The following is an 18,108-nucleotide window of genomic DNA, read 5'->3' as shown; positions in this document are numbered from 1 at the left end:
ACCATCATGAATTCAACAAATCAAACAAAAGGGGGAAAATTAACCTACTGTGAATCAGATTTTTGGAAGAAAGCTCTTGTTTTGATTCAAAAAAATAATATACTGTATTACTTATATCAAGTGGCAACAAAAGTCAATACATAACATAGTGCTTATGTAATATAGTACATAGTTCCTAATCTATATGCCTCCACAACATCTTAAACTAAAATAAGAGGAACTACAAAATGTAACACTGTGTAGTAGCTTTCTGGATCCAGCTACCATATTTTGCTACTTATTATTCCTGATGTAGACCTAGAAGAACTCAGAGTATAGTTCTTTTTAAAAGTTCATTCCATTAAACTGCCAAGAAAATTAGTAAATACCATGAAACAGGTATACATTCCGGGTTAATATATTACAGTATATGTCTAGCAAAGCAGATTGCAGCACATCAGAGCAACCCTTTTCCCATGAACTAGCACCTTCACTCAAAACCAGCATGAAATCGCAAATGAAAACAACCAGACTCTTTGAAACCATGCTGGAAACCTTAAAAATATTACATGCTTGCTGACCTGATGTCCATTCATTCCCAGAGGATCCAATTAGAGTATTTTACTTCTCAGATTTCTCATTTACTTGTCTAAAACTAGGACTTGACATTTTCCATTATCATAAAATCAAGATAAGCTACATTTTTTGAGAGAAAACTATTTCCACAACCAGAGAAGTCAATGGGGGGAGTCGTCATGGAGTTTTCCTAGATCAGGATTTTTCAGCAGACGCAACAACAACAAAAAATCAATGCATAACATATTAATTCTACATATTCATTAAATTACAAATAAATTTTATTAGAATTAGAGCTTATAAATGTGAGTTCATACAGATTTTAGCTAGGAGATCACAGGGCAAAGAATCACCTGCACTATTTAATGAGAAATCTTATGTAGAATAAGAATACACATGTATTTGAAATACCCAAATTAAACAACTAATAAATGATAGAACCACTCTTCCTCCTATCCTTCAGAACAGATACTTGAACTACAACAAAAGATTTAATACAAATAACCAAATTAACGTTTAACAAAAAAAAATTACTCTAAGTAAAGCAAACAGAGAACAAGTCTAATTGCCTTGTAGTTGTACTTGGTGATGAGTACTGCCAATATTTTCTAATGAGAAGAGGCTTTCAGCATAAATACAAATGCTTCCAACCGAAACAGGACTTCCTTGGACTTCAAAATGTCTCCAGCTCTTTTTCTTGACATCATAACAAAAACAAACCAAAACATCATTGGCCGTGATGTTCATTGCAAATACAATCTCTTCACCACGATACTTGCGAATCCTATGGGAACGCAAGTATATGCCTTCCGATCCTAAAGGAAATCGAAAGATGTGATGTTCCCATTCGTCTTTTCGAGTCTCTCCAAAAATCCATAGATGGATGTCTTCAGTAAACCAAAAATCTAAAAATTCCAGGATTGCTATTTTTCCCTCTACTTCTATCAGCATATAATCATATTTGCTTACATCTAAAGTATTAACTAATTCACGACACGTTGGGATACTTCTGAAAATTTCAGATTTAACATCAAATGCAGCTATACAGGACTCCGGAGCACCGCCAAACCGATAGATAATGCCACTAATGCAAATTCCGGATCTGTATGGAGGAATATCATAACCATGTTCAAATTTAATCTCCCTCCATGATTTATCTATGCCTAAAGTGAAAACCCATGCTCTTGATAATTCGATTGAAAAATTAATAACCAAAAGAACTTTATACTTGTTTTCTTTTGGCTCAAAACCTATTGAACAGATATAATAGGTAAAACTTGTTGGCTCAAAATCTTTCAAGTGTGGAAGAAATCTTACTTCTCTTGTAGTGGGATTGTAAATTGCAATATACTTCAAAAATACATCTCCCATGGCATTGTAAGTCACATCCCATATGCAACACAAACCATTATCGCACATGAAATGATCCTGATATTCATCAGGAGGACCGTTAATGTGATCATACAACTTATTAAAACACTCAGTTTGATGCATGGTGGCACTTCCATCTTCATCATGCTCTTCTATAGCGTAACAAACATCCTTTACGCGTGCAATAAATTTGGTATCGCCACGACTGATCTTAAAATAATGGGACAAATGGAGATCCCCGAAATTTCGTTCCAACACAAGAGAATTATAAAATTTCGAAACGCACTTAAAACGCATTAAAGACTTAATAGGAAGCCATGAGAAAATTTGGATGATTATATCTTGGGGAATTGACTCTTGCTTTGTTTGAGTCGCCATCTTCTCCTCGTCATAAAGCGCTCAATTAGGTTTTGAACTTGTTAAACCCTAATACGAAGGAGAGAAGAAAGTAGAGAGAGAAAGAGTCGTTTTCTTATTTTTGTCCAAAATGAATTAATTGAAATGTGTATAAGGTTCTGTCGTTTTAAATACATCTTGAGCCACGGGTCATTTCCCGAACTGGGCCATGAGAAATTAAATGAAAACTGTGCGGAGACTAACTAAGTATTGGGCCTATTCGGCTGAGATCCATTAGAAACTTGATTCGAAGGGATTTCTACAGGCCATCTCTCTTCTGCGATTTGAACTCACAAAGGTGAGACCTGTTTTATTTCTTCTTCCATTTGAATAGTCAAGATTGAGATTTGATTTATTTTCTCGAAAGAATTGGGAGAGAAGCAAAGATTTTTCTCAGGTTGAGCAATTAGGGGATGAGAGAGAAGAGTTTATCACCGTTAGCCTCATATAATCTTATCTATATCTATCTATTTATATTATTATAAAAGCATGAATATAAATGTTGATTGATCAAAATAATCTTATAATATTGAACGACTTTTATATCCTTACTTTTTTGTGATAATTGATAGGGAATAACGTGCAACGCACGTTCGTAGAGACCAGTTATATTAAAAGCATGAAGAAATATTGATTGAACTTTTTATCCTTCATTAAAAGACTTTATAGTAGACAAAATAGTCATTTACTTATCTTCCTAATAATTAAGATTTTAAGTAAATAAATAATTTAATTTTTAAATCTAAATAAATCTATACTATATTAAAAGCATGAAGGCCTTAGGAAAAATCTACTTAGGTTAGAAGAAGGCATCTATAAAAGAACCTATAATGAACCTAACGTGAGTTAGCCGCTAAACTTTACCACAACTCTGTGATTTCTGGTTTATTAGTTTTTGTTTGAGTTTATTAGGATTCTCACGTATTGCTTCTTCCATTGCGTAGATTTCGCTTTTTATTTATTTTCTGTTAAATTGTCACTCTTTTTCTCAATTCTAATTCTATTTGTTTTACTTTGCAGCCACAAATAATGGAGACAAAAGTAAGTAGAAATTAATAGTTTATTTTTTCTTTTTGAATATGCAGCAGGTGATTCGAGCATTAAGTCTTATATTATTTTTTTAATTGTTATATATATATATATATATATATATATATATATATATATATATTAATTTATCCTAATTATATAAATTCTATACACTTTCAATACTAATCAATCTTTCCATTAAAGTTTTACCGCATAAATATATTTGCAGGCACATGTATGCAAGAAGGTTTGGCTTTATGTAATGAGATTAAGCTAAATCAACAAATTAAGAAACATGATTTTACTGAAAGACAACAATTAGGAGAATTTTGTGGACAATTTGGATTAGAAATGCCACAAACAAAAAGCCTTACAGGCACAAAAAGAAAAAAGTTTTCCAGGAATGGAAAGAAAAACGCTTGAAAAAGAAATCCAAGCGAAAGAAATATTTCAAACAAAGGAAGGATTTTATTAAATCCAAAAATCCTAAGGCCTGTTATAAATGTGGCAGAGTTGGTCATTTTTATAAGGATTGCAAAGTCAAGGAAAAAATTAAGAACCTTGACATTGATAACGACTTAAAAGAATCTTTATACAAGATCTTGTTGAATTCAGAACCAGAAGATTCAGGTTTTGAGTCAGATGCATCACGTGACTCTTCATCAGATGAAGATATTAGAGTCCTTGACAATGAAAGTTATATTTCGACTAGTTCAGATGATGGATGTCTTCCTTGTCAAATAGGACAGCCCTGTACTAGTAAGGGAAAAGAAGATGATGAGTTTTATAATTTCTTTTCACAATTTCAGGAAACTAGTAATAATGTCTTGGAAGGTAATAACCTCATGGATCTATTAAAAATTGTATTTTGTCGTTTTGTCTTAGGATCCATTATAAAAGGATCACTTGTAATTGAGAAAAGGCAAGCTTTCATACACTGCCTTCTCTCTCTTGAAAAAAATCTACTAAATAAAAGTTTGAAGTTTGCTACATCTCTCTCTTCTCTGGTTACGACACAACTCACTTAGGTAATTTCCTTTCCTTTTCTTTTATTTCATTTAAAAATTTACTATATTATCTTTAGTCTATATGATAGGCTAAACATATTGTGTTGAACTATATCACACTAGAGAATAACCCAGGCGGACTGTTCTAATTCAGGCGGTGGTCCTGTTGTTGTGCCCCCTTAGTCGAGGTGGCGTTTGGGGCTATTTTGGGAGTTGTTCTGAGATTGGACAAACCCATCGCCAGGGTTATTAACCTATAAAAGATCCTCTGAAGCGCCATCCCAGAGTGCGATCCTGTAGTTAATGGTATCAGAGCCATGGTACGAAAGTAGGAATAGGTGATATATGTTCAACGCTCTTTCTCTAATGGATATCATTAGAAGAAAAAATATTGTTAAAAATAGTAAAAAAAAAGAGGAATATGATATGCCTTAACACTTAGATTTACTTAATAAATGGACAATTCCTAAGATCCAGCCCAGATTAATAAATCAAATGGGTACTTTTGAGAAATTAGGTATCAGACAAGTGGTTAAAACCACTGAAGAAACAATTACAGTTGATAGGGACCATGCTACTTTTAGATTATTATCTGAAAGTGATTTAGCTCCTTATAAGGAAACCCATAGATTTATGCATTTTGGGTTAGTACAGGTTGCATTCAAACCACTTATATTAAGAGGTTTGCCGGAAAGCTTTATAGCAGCTTTAAGAGATGGAAGCAATAGAAATTGGAAAAAAAAAAACCTTATAGGGACAGTACAAACCAGTTTGGCCTATGACCCTGTTTATTTTAATGCTTATTGTTGACACCCAATTTTGTCCCGCCTCTCCCCCGAAATACCTATTAATACTTCTAGTGTTTTGAGAAATTAAAAAATATGCATTTAAATTTTACTATAATTATTAGTCTTTTATTAACACCCACGTTTTATTATTCCGTTGCAGTTATTATTATTATTATAATTATAATTATAATTATAATTATAATAATAATAATAATTATTATTATTATTATTATTATTATTATTATTACTATTATTATTATTATTATTATTATTATTATTGTTATTATTATTCTTAAATTATCATTTTATTACTAATTGTCATTAATTATTATTTCTTGTTATTTCCATTATTATTATTATTATTATTATTATTATTATTATTATTATTATTAATTACTAATCATTATTATCAGCGTTATTTTGTTATCAATTATTAATCATCATTATCATCGTTATTTTATTATTAATTATTATCATTGTTTTATCAATAATTGTTATTTATTATTATTATTATCATTATTATCTTATTATTATCACTATTATTGTTATTATTATTTTATTAACATTTTTCCACTATCAATAATTGTTATTTATTATTATTATTTTATTATTAATTATTATCATCTTTATTATTAATAATTATTATCATTTTTAATTATCAATATTTGTTATTACTATTATTATTATATCTATTATTATTTTTTATCACCATTATCATCAATATTATCATTATTACCATTATCATTATTTGTTATTAGCAGTATTACTACCGCTATTTATTTGCTGCTATTATTTAGTATTATTCAAACTTGCATTTCTCAACGTTTCTACCAACTTCCGCATACGCATCGCATTTACTTCGCACATTTTAATGATAGCGTTTGTTATTAAATATTATTGCACGGTCATTTGCGACATCATATAATTTTTACCCGGGTCTTTTACAATTACACATTTTTCGTACTAGGTGATATTCTGGTACCCTTGGTACATCGTTAATCAAAATGGGTCTTTTATTCAAATTTAGAGGCCAAACTATTTCTTGCACTCAGTCCGTATTTTGACTTACCGGACCCCAAATCAAAGTCCGATTAACTCCTAATATTTGTTGGACTAGACCACGTTTTTATCCCATTTTTTTAGACCAGTACATGTTTTAATTCACTAGTCCATCCTTTTAGAACCCAGTCTAAAATTGACCCGGTCCACGGATGGACCGGGTCCGATACATTTTTCATCAAAATAAGGGTTTCCCCTCATTTTTTCCGCCTTCCGCCTCTTCTTCTTCCTTTCTCCTCTTTCCCTTCACCCCCCAAAAAACCCTAGCCGCCTCTTCTCCTTTCCCGCCTCTCCGCCGACGCTCCCACTTCCCCCTTTCACTCCTTCTTCTCCGCTCCCCACCATGCCCTGTTCCCCACTCACCCTTGTCCCCACTTTTATCTCTCTCCCGCTCCTCCTTCCCTTTTTCAGCACAAAAAAAACAAACAAAAAAAAAACCTATAAAGGAGAGGGAGAACGAGGAGGAGGGGGAGACGGACAGCAACGAACCAAAACCCTCAAAAAAGGAACAAATTTTCAGTGGTCAAAATCCTCAAAAAAATCAAAAATCGGAAAAACCCCCAAAAAGAAATCATTAAGCCCTCATCTCTATCACAAGAAATTCCCCAGAAAGCATTAAGATCGTAGTCGTTACAACGTTCCACATCGATTTAAAATAGGCAATTGATCTTCTGTTTTTTTTTCTTTCTTTCTTTTTGTATTGCATCGAATTCGAGAACACCCAAGTTTGATTCGAGTTTGGGTCGAAGGAGATTCGGAGTGTTCGCGGATAGATCGACTCCCCCGTACCCATTTCGCTGCACCCGAAACAGGTGATTCTCCCTTTCCCCTTCGTATTTTCTTATTTTTTTTTATTTTTTTTTATTTGTTCTGTGCTGTTTGCTATGGTTTTTGTCAAGGGTAATGAATAACTGTATCAGTGTTTACTTGGATATAGTTTTCTTTTTGCATAGGTTCGTATAGGTTTAAATTTACTCAGTTACTTTATCCTTAATGTGTGTTGATATGTGTTTATTTGAATATCAGATTGGAAGTGATGATTTGTTGGTATGAACACAACAATGTTCGAGTATTGCCTAGCCGATATTCGAACCGTTGTTTAGCTGTCTACCCACCTTTCGGATAATAATATTAGTTTGCCTGCATTATATGTTAGTTCAGTTTAGGATCTGTTTTGAATGCTCCTGGTTAATGTTTGAGTTTACTTTATACTTATAACCGACCTTAGCTCAAGTTTGTGCAGCATGCTTGTGTTAGTTTGATCTGCCTATTTTAAGCATGAAGATTCAGCCTGTCAATTGATTATGTTTGGTCCAGTTTGGTGCTTTTGGTTTAAACTACTTATATGTTGGTCTTTGCAAGCATGTTCATGTTAGATTTGAATTATTCAAGCATGACAGTTAGCTTATTGAGTGCACTTAAGTGTTAGTTTAGTTTGATTGGCCAAGATAGATGCTTATTCAGTTTGGCTCCTGGGTTGGGTTGATCAGTCCAGTCAAGCATATTCATGTGATAGTTCAGCTTGTTAAGTTGAACCTGTTTAGCATAAAGTTTAGGTAGTTGAGTTGATAATAATGGCATGGTCAAGACATTGTTATTCCCAAATCTTGTTGTTTTAGTCCAGCCTCTTTTTTCCCTTGTCATCTGGGCATGTGATTTAATTTCTACTGTGTTAGATGTAATTCTTAGTTTAGTTCAAATAGGATAGTGACTCTACAAAGGATTTGAGTATGATACCATTGAAAATCTAAACCTGTTAAAATCATGTTCTTATTTTTGTTGAGGTTAAATCCTGTTCAAATGTGTAAACTCTTGCTTCCCAAAACATTGCTTGATAAACTGATGTGATGCATGAGTATGTTTGTAGCAGCTAGGGCATAATTAAGTCTCAATTGGGCTAAGAGTGACCTGAGGTTCTTGTTTGTTTTGTTTGTGTTATCATCCTTGATCCTTTGCATCTGGCTCTTTCTATTTATATTTGTTCATCCAGAATTAATTATAAAAATAGGATCCTAGCATGGTGTATATCCAGCAGTCACCCCTTGTTTAGTTCTTGTGGTCATTTGTTTGGCTGGTTTTCCCCATACTGTGATTGCTGCCTTTGCCTGAAAATTCAAATTGTTGATCTTGTCGTATGAAACATGATCCAGTCCAGACCCACTCATATAATCCTATTGTGACCCTCATATAAGCTAACATATTTATCATTTTTTTTCATCCCATTCCTGAACATAATACTGCCTATATATAATATGTGCAAAGATGTCAAAAGGGGATCCTGAACTCATCATGACCATTTACTGCTTTTGCTATTAATTTTACAGCATGGCTGTTTCTGCTCAATTCAGCTGAGATTATTGCCTCTTTGTGACTTGAAATTATCAAATCTATTAATGACCATCTTAAGTATATGTGTCATAGACTAATTCCTTAAAATATCTGCCTAAATAACATGTTTGCTAGATTCTACGTTTGAATTATATCATGAGTGTTCGGGCTGGACTACCTGTCACTGCCCGCTGTCCCCCTCTCTATGACATAAAAAATGCTATGGGTTCTGTTTGTTCGCCTATGTAAGTAACAAAAATTGAAATATAAACTGGTAGTTGTCCTTACGTTTGATTAAAATACATGATGTGCAGTTGTTTGAAGTTTCTGTCTATGTCATGAGGATTGCCTATTTGTATATGTGTGGTGGTTAATCTGTGTAGGCATGGATTATCCTTAAGTATACGTGATATATACATAATTTATGACGTTGTTTGAATTCATATTCTATGTTTAACCCATTGATCGTATACTAATCTTTCTTTCATTCTTTTTTCGCATGAACCTCGCATACGAGTCCAAAGACTCGTCTCTCTCTCCGCTTTCGATGTCGGGCTAAAAACCCAACTGGATCCCTTCTCTGTCCAGCTCCCTACCTACAACAAAAAAAAAAAAAAAAAATCATTATTCTGGGCCAGGCCCAGTTCAAACAGCCGCAGCAGCAGCCCAGTAATAAAAGTATCTGCTGGGCCGAAGCCCAGCAGTAGCCAACAGCGAACAACAATCTCAAAATGGGTCGAGCCCATTTAAATTATATATTCATCTGTTTATATTTGTGTATTTAATTTGTATCGTATGACTAACTTTTTTTTGTGTTATTTTCTTAATTTAGATGAACTTTAGATGAATTAGTGGACTAGTTTTAGTTATGGGTAGTCAACTTAAGAAAGAACTAGCAATCAATTTCATAAATTATCCTCTTCTCTTCATGTTTTTGTTTGAAATAATCAATTTTGCAAAAAAAAAATGACGTGACCATATATTAAAGGATTCACATATTATTATCTTGAGAATTTTGAAACATCATTAACAGGCAAATAGAAACTAAAAAGAATATTTTGTACTTCTAAAATATGTTAACGTCCAAATACACTCCTCAAAGAGAAAGTGTACACGGTCGTATGCAATATATTTACCCAACTATGAGTCGGGGTCGATCCCACAGGGAACAATGTGCTAGGCGATTAAGAAAGTAAGGAACTTTCACCAACTAAGCTAAAGCCAAACGATGGATAATATTTTGGGTTTTTGAGAAAATTATGATTAATGCGGAAATGTAAAATTACCTAGAAAGCGAGTAAAATGATCAATGACCACAAGCATGGATAATAGGAGATTACACTCAAGTAACGATCCAATGTATTTCACGATTTTACAACTAAGAACGGGTTTATGTCAATAGATAATGATTTCTAAAATCTCATTGAAAGTCTTCCAACCAAATCAATGAATTTCACTCTAAGCTTTTCCAAGCCTTAGAGTGTGATATTAGGCACAATCAATTTAACCTCAAGTAACTATCCTCTTCCGAGCTCAAGTTATTAGATGAGTTTAATGACCCAAATTCTTGTTAATTAATCTTTCCCAACCTAGATTTCCTTTTCCAAGCTCAATCTAAGTAAATGGGTGAGTCCTAGGGTTAGCTAATCCCTTTGGAAACATTCAAGAACGAGATTAATTAAATCAACAAAGACTCACTTCAATAGCAATAAGAATCATTCAATACATAAGCAAAACAAGAGTTTCAATCCAAACTTTAATCAAGAATATTTTCATAAACAAGATTCAAGTCTAGAAATGAAATACTACACACTAAAATATTCAATACAAAACAAGGAATTGAAGAAAGGTTTAAGAATTATCTCATTAAAGTGCTCCAATCTTCTCCTCCAATGGTGTAGGTGAAAACCCTAGCCTCCAAAACTTGCAAAATGACCAAAGATAGAAAATGTTTTGCCCTAGCCTCTCTTTTGTAGCTCCCCCCAATTTTTCCAAGTCCAAAAAATGTCAAAATCTGCCCCCATATTTCTGTTTTTGCAATTCTGCCCGTTTTTGCAAAACTGTCCACTTTTGACAGTTTTGCAAATCTGTCCCGTTTTTGCAAAACTGTCCAGTTTTGACAGTTTTGCAAAAATGTCCAGTTTGACCTCTTTTTGACTTTCTTTTCACTTGGTTTCTTCCGATCACTCATTTCAGCTACTTGGCTTGTTTTGCTCTATTTTGTTCCATTTTGGTCCATTTTGATCCATTTTGCTCTTTTATGCTCTCCGGGCATCTTTTCCTACAAAACAACATAAAAACACAAAAAGTAACAACAAAAGTGCTTAAGGAGTCACAAAAGCTTAAGGAATTAGCGTCGAATATCGCGTAATTTCACGACTGATCAACACCCACAACTTAAAGTCTTTGCTTGTCCTCAAGCAAACTAAAACAAAAATCTCAATGAGGAACTACTTTAAGCACAAAAACATGACTTTGGTTGGTACCAACAATTAGACTACAAGCATGTGAAGCTTCAACCAAATAACTCCCTCATTTCAAAATACAATTTCAAGAATGCAATAAAGATATAAAACTATCAAGCAACAACACTCAAGTTTCAATAAGTGACTCAAAACTACGAGCTTACTAGATATGCTCAGTTGACTCAACTTTGGATTTTTCAACATCACCAATCTATCGTAATCCATATGCCCTCACAAGAAAGAAAGTCCCAAAATCACTGTATTCACAACAACAACACAAGGGACAAATACACAAAGTCACTCACACTCACAAAGAAATTCTAGTGCTAACAAATATCACACCATAAGCTTGCCCTTATTTTCAATCATCACTAACTCAAGAACATTTAGTTGGAGATCACATAGGGACTTTTTAAGCTTGTAATGTAGGCTTAGGGAAGGGTAGGATAAGTATTTGGGATACAAGTGACTACGCCCTCCTTGAACACCACAAAACCTTTCGTCCACTTTCCTCTTCATTTCAAAACAACACTCCTTCCTTTGCATACTAGTTTCCCCAATTATTCCAACTTCCTTTATAAAGTTCCAAAATATAATGTGCTAGCACATGCCACCCCCAACTATAAATGTTGCAGTGTCCTCGCTGCACATAATCAAAACAAAACATAAAAATAGAAAAGGAAGAATTTTTTTTTTTTTTTTTTTGCTGGCACCACCTGCGACGACACATGCGAATCGCAGGTCTGACCTGCGAGTCGCAGGTGGTGTCACCTGCATTTTTTTTTTTTTTTTTTTTTTGCACAAAAAGTTTGCAACCTTTTTGTATTTTTCAAATTTTCTTCCTTTCTTTTGACTTTTTCACAACACCAACCTTCACCGCTCTCAAGCAACACTAACACCCCCAACTTAGGCTTTTGGCCTCAAATTCACAATTTCATGTTCAAGGAGGGAAAGGTTCAAAAGAGAGACTTTTCATCAAACATGGTAAAGGCTTGTAATGTGGCAATCAAAGAAAAGGTCATAAGCTCAAATGGGGTTACTAGTGATATTATTTATGCAATGGTAGGCTACAAAGGCTAAAGAGGTTTTTTCACAAAGATAGCCCAAGGTCATCTCTCCAACCAACATAATCAAAATTAGCATTGAACGACTAACCGGGCAAGTTCTAGATGATAAAAGTAAACACAAGATTTATTCAACAAACACTCACACACATGGCATATGAACTAGTCAAGATGGATCAATTTCACTTCCCAAGCAAGAACAACTAGTTCAATATCTCATAATCCAAAGTCAATACACTAGTAGGTAGAGAGTCACAAAATGAGCCAAAAAGTTGTCACAAAGATCATTCTTTCCTATGCACCTTGCTTTTTAACTTTCACAACAATTTGGAGAGGTATTCACATTTCAATTTCACATGCAAGAGACTAACTCTATTAGTACCAAACAAGCCAAGAGTTTTCACATTTTTCCTCAAAGGAGAACCTACACCTAAACTTACAAGACTAATGAAAGAAGCTAAGAAAGAAGATAAAATAATAAGAGTGACTAATCCACAACATGTCAAAAGAACAAAATTTTTAGAAATTTTGAACAAATTTCAAAATATAATGCGCTACCACATGCCACCCCCAACTATAAACATTGCAGTGTCCTCGCTGCACATAATCAAAACAAAACATAAAAATATTGGAAAAAAAAAATTTTTTTTTTTTTTTTTTTTGCTTACTGTCACCACCTGCGACCCCACCTGCGATTCGCAGGTATGACCTGCGAGTCGCAGGTGATGTCACCAAATTTTTTTTTTTTTTTTTTTTTTGTGTCTCTGTCACCATGTGCGACGTGACCTGCGATTCGCAGGTATGACCTGCGAATCGCAGGTTATGACACCAGAAAAAAAAAATTCGCAGCTTTTACTGGTTTTGGGGGCTGTCCGGATATCCGACATGCTCAAAACAACTCCAAAAATTCTGAAACTTTGCAGATTAGTCAAAAACCATAAACTAAACTATTCTAAAAAATAAAATTTCACAAACGATTTAAAACTTTTAAAACGATGGGTTACCTCCCACCAAGCGCTTGATTTAACGTCGCGGCACGACGGTTACCTTTACCACTTTTCCTTCCATTTGGAAGATATGAATTTGCGCCCCAGCTTTGAATCAAGATTCCGATGATGCTCGTGAGGCGGTGGTAGGAAGTCAAAGAGGCCAACCCTCAGGTGTCGCATTTTGCACTTCTTGGCCCGTAAGTGAGGCATGCCATTTTGTCTTCTTGGCATAGCAAACTTCAATATGAAAACGCTTTCTTCTTCATCTCCAAAATTCTCCATTGGCTTGGTTAGTTCAACTTCCATATCATCAACCAAGCACAATGTTGAAAAATGGTTAGAATGTGGTCCAGCGCGCTCAAATTCCAAATTTGCATGAGTTTTGACATCCTCACCAAAAAATGAACTAGAGTCTTCAAAAATTATATTATGAACTCTTTTATGCAACTCTAGTATCATTTCTTTAACTTCGGCATCATTCACTAATTTTGGGTTGGTAGGTTGGCAATTCGCCATTAGCTCATCAAAATCAATCTTGACCTCTTCTTCATTGGAAACCAACTCAAAACTACAATCCATGGCCCTTTGATATTGAGCATCACATGCCTCAATCTTTGCATTCAATTCGGCCTCCAATTTTTGGATAGTAATTTCAAGTAGCTCCACTTCTTGACTTTGCTCAACATGCATTTTCAGAAATTCTTCCATCATCCGTGAAATGCCTTCACGGTGATTTCCATAGGCTTCAAGTTGTTGAGCTTGATTCATTAGCCAATCTTGGCTCAAAATTTCCATTTTGTCAAGATTTTCTTCATTGTGAGAGTCGTCCAACTCTTGTAAAAATCCATCCATGGTGAGATATACCTTTTGGATAGTTTCATCATCTCCATGTTGAACTTCTTCCCACAATCTGGTCAAGACTTGCCCATAGTTTTTGTTCCTCCCCATTATGCTTTTCAAAATTTCCTCAACTTCTTCTTTTTGAGAATTGGAGATTTCTTCTTCAAGATTTTGCTCTTCTTCTTCAAGTTGAACCACTTCTTCAATTTCACAACTTTCGTTGTGGTCACACGAATTTTCGGGCTCATCTTGTAAACTTGAAATCTCTTCTTCAACCATTTCATTTTGAGGAGTTGACACTTCCATGACAATTGAGGAATTGGCATCCTCCAATGAATCATTCATTCTTTTCATGGCTTCTCCATTTTCTAAAACGGATTGTTGGAGGAGCTTTCGCTCTTCCTCCATTTTAGCTTCTCGATCTAAGTATGTTTGGAGCATTGCCATGATGCCTTCATATCCGGCACTTTGTCCTTCACTTGTCATGTTGTTGGCCCTGTCAAACTCAAAAGCACAGCTCGCATTTTCGTTAGAACAACTTGGGGGAGGGGAAGTAAAATAATTGGGACAATCACCCCAATGTCCACCTTGGCCACCACATACATTACAAATACTCTCATCATAGGATTGAGACGGTGCACACATCTCTCTCCCGGGAGCATATTCACAATCTTGCCAAAAGTGGGGTCCTTCACAATATGGACATGGGTCATCAAAATATGGATTGCAACCATCAAACCCATTTTCGTTTTCATTCCAAGATGCCATGTTTTTTTTTTTTTTTTTTTAATTTATTTTAGCAAAAGCAAAAACTGGACAGTTTTTTTTTTTTTTTTTTTTTTTTTTTTTTTAATAAAGCAATGAAAGTTTGAACCAAAGCAAGTTAGCTTAAATCCCAAACTAACTCAAATACGCCAAATTGTTCCCCGGCAACGGCGCCATTTTTGTTAACGTCCAAATACACTCCTCAAAGAGAAAGTGTACACGGTCGTATGCAATATATTTACCCAACTATGAGTCGGGGTCGATCCCACAGGGAACAATGTGCTAGGCGATTAAGAAAGTAAGGAACTTTCACCAACTAAGCTAAAGCCAAACGATGGATAATATTTTGGGTTTTTGAGAAAATTATGATTAATGCGGAAATGTAAAATTACCTAGAAAGCGAGTAAAATGATCAATGACCACAAGCATGGATAATAGGAGATTACACTCAAGTAACGATCCAATGTATTTCACGATTTTACAACTAAGAACGGGTTTATGTCAATAGATAATGATTTCTAAAATCTCATTGAAAGTCTTCCAACCAAATCAATGAATTTCACTCTAAGCTTTTCCAAGCCTTAGAGTGTGATATTAGGCACAATCAATTTAACCTCAAGTAACTATCCTCTTCCGAGCTCAAGTTATTAGATGAGTTTAATGACCCAAATTCTTGTTAATTAATCTTTCCCAACCTAGATTTCCTTTTCCAAGCTCAATCTAAGTAAATGGGTGAGTCCTAGGGTTAGCTAATCCCTTTGGAAACATTCAAGAACGAGATTAATTAAATCAACAAAGACTCACTTCAATAGCAATAAGAATCATTCAATACATAAGCAAAACAAGAGTTTCAATCCAAACTTTAATCAAGAATATTTTCATAAACAAGATTCAAGTCTAGAAATGAAATACTACACACTAAAATATTCAATACAAAACAAGGAATTGAAGAAAGGTTTAAGAATTATCTCATTAAAGTGCTCCAATCTTCTCCTCCAATGGTGTAGGTGAAAACCCTAGCCTCCAAAACTTGCAAAATGACCAAAGATAGAAAATGTTTTGCCCTAGCCTCTCTTTTGTAGCTCCCCCCAATTTTTTCAAGTCCAAAAAATGTCAAAATCTGCCCCCATATTTCTGTTTTTGCAATTCTACCCGTTTTTGCAAAACTGTCCACTTTTGACAGTTTTGCAAATCTGTCCCGTTTTTGCAAAACTGTCCAGTTTTGACAGTTTTGCAAAAATGTCCAGTTTGACCTCTTTTTGACTTTCTTTTCACTTGGTTTCTTCCGATCACTCATTTCAGCTACTTGGCTTGTTTTGCTCTATTTTGTTCCATTTTGGTCCATTTTGATCCATTTTGCTCTTTTATGCTCTCCGGGCATCTTTTCCTACAAAACAACATAAAAACACAAAAAATAACAACAAAAGTGCTTAAGGAGTCACAAAAGCTTAAGGAATTAGCGTCGAATATCGCGTAATTTCACGACTGATCAAAATACGAAGCCAATCAATACATCATCGTTTAGTTTGTTTTAAATATTTGTTAAGGCATTACGCAAACCCGCGTTTTCTTTTTGCTTTTACATTTCATGCGAGTTTTTATTTTGATTAGCATCATTATTTAAAATTTTTGCAACATTTATAAGTTTATTTTATATGGCATTTGCAGTTTCCTTTTATGCGAATTATTATATTTTCTACAAATTTCATTCTAAACGACACCTTTTTAATCTTAACAACATTTCTAAATTTTATAGCATTTGAAGTCTTCTTTTATACAAATTATTATCTTCTTTTCCATAAGTTTTATTAGTATTTTATTTTAAATCTTAGCGACATTTATAAACTTCTATTTCAAATAGCATTCTAAAATCTCCTCTTATGTGGAATTACTAGTCCCATTTTAACAACCTTATTACTTGAAGTCCTTTTTATAAAATGACATTTAAAATCCTTTTTTGCATAAATGGCTATATTTTGCAAGTCTTATCTGCACAAGCTATTTTCTTAAAATTGAAATACTATATCCAACATTGATTAATTAACCCAAGTTTGGTCGGATAACCGTAAGTTAACGGATTCTAAAGGATGCCTAACCCCTTCCCTTTAGGATAATATAGAACCCTTATCTAGAATCACACTGGTTAAGCAGACCATTAACAGAGGTTTAGCTTTAGCTTTACCTTAGTTAATATCTAGGTGTCCTAATTCACCGTAAAATCAATTAGGTGGCGACTCCTTAAAACAAAGCAATATAGGAATCACCAATATGTTGTACTCCGCTTCAACTCCCGGGTTAAAATGGGGTATAACACTTATCCTAACTTACAGGTACCATTGCAGGATAATAATTCTTTAGATGCTTTAATATTAAACGTTAAATTACATGGTTATGATTATATGCCCGGTACAGAGGTAATATATATCTGCTATAGAATATATTTTAAACCATTATATACTATGAATCCTATGTGTAAAATCATGGATTTAAAAAATGAGACTATTTTAATAGAAACTAATTTTGGTAAATCTAAAGTTGTTACTAGAAGACCTATCAAATGAGATGAAATTGATTTTCCCAAAGAGTGGGTCATAGAAGGAGTAGCACCTCCTCAAAATAATATTAATACAGATATTTCTGAAATTGAGCAATGATTATATTGTCAAATCTCCATCCAGAGCCTCTACTTCTCAGATTAGAGAAACTGACACTAGTAGAGTCAGTGGTCTTAAGATTGACTAAGATAATATTGTTACTAGTATTCCAGACATAGAATTGACTGCGTCTGAAATGGACTTTAAAGATGTTTAATGGATCAAGATAAAAAAAATAATTTTAGTCGGGGATCACCCATAAGACTGAAAATTAGCAATGAATTTTATACTCCCAAATGGGAGCCATTTAGAAAATGGTTTTTTGCAAGTTTTACTAATATTGAAAGAACAAGTTTCCAAAATGAATTTTATAAATATCTTTTTCGGATTAACCAAATTATATTTTTTGTTCCTTGGTGTATACACAAATATGTTGACAATTATATCTCTATTTTGGAGCGCAAGGACGAACTAACTCACAACTATGGAAATAATTACTTCCCAAAATTTTTTCATAAAGGTTACTCTTTTAATTGATTACAATTTCAAAACGAAATTTACTGCTCTTGTGGAGCTGATTTAAATTGTATTTAAGAAGGATTAATTCCTTCAACATATTTTCATAAAACTACTCATAGTTTAAGATCTGTAATGGGCAAAAAATGGGTATTACTTTTAAATTACCAAAAGCCTATATTTGTCAAGACAGAGTTTGTATACCACAAAGTTTAGTCTTAGTAAAAGATATTTCAAATGAAATTATTTTGGGAACCCCATTTTTTCAAAAAACATTTCCTATCCAAAAATGGGATACTAAAGGTATTAAAGGAACCTTTCAAGGAAAAACTATTGAATTTC

General features: G+C 33.8%; 1 protein-coding gene across 1 annotated transcript; it reads right to left on the bottom strand.

Annotated features, from left to right (window-relative positions):
* Nucleotides 1-927: 927 nt before the first annotated feature.
* On the bottom strand, nucleotides 928-2,746 carry LOC132623533 (F-box only protein 8-like). The gene has a single exon (XM_060338308.1). The coding sequence runs from the start codon at nucleotides 2,302-2,304 to the stop codon at nucleotides 1,117-1,119; it is 1,188 nt and encodes a 395-aa protein (XP_060194291.1). The 5' UTR covers nucleotides 2,305-2,746; the 3' UTR covers nucleotides 928-1,116.
* Between the last annotated feature and the right edge of the window lie 15,362 nt (nucleotides 2,747-18,108).

Source organism: Lycium barbarum, chromosome 2, assembly GCF_019175385.1.
Source record: "Lycium barbarum isolate Lr01 chromosome 2, ASM1917538v2, whole genome shotgun sequence".
Lineage (NCBI taxonomy): Eukaryota > Viridiplantae > Streptophyta > Magnoliopsida > Solanales > Solanaceae > Lycium > Lycium barbarum.
Note: the sequence above shows the minus strand (reverse complement) of the source record. Positions and strands in the feature narration are given on the sequence as shown.

What these genes read in the sequence shown, in the direction of transcription:
- LOC132623533 (XM_060338308.1), bottom strand. Translation starts at nt 2,304, where the DNA reads ATGGCGACTCAAACAAAGCAAGAGTCAATTCCCCAAGATATAATCATC.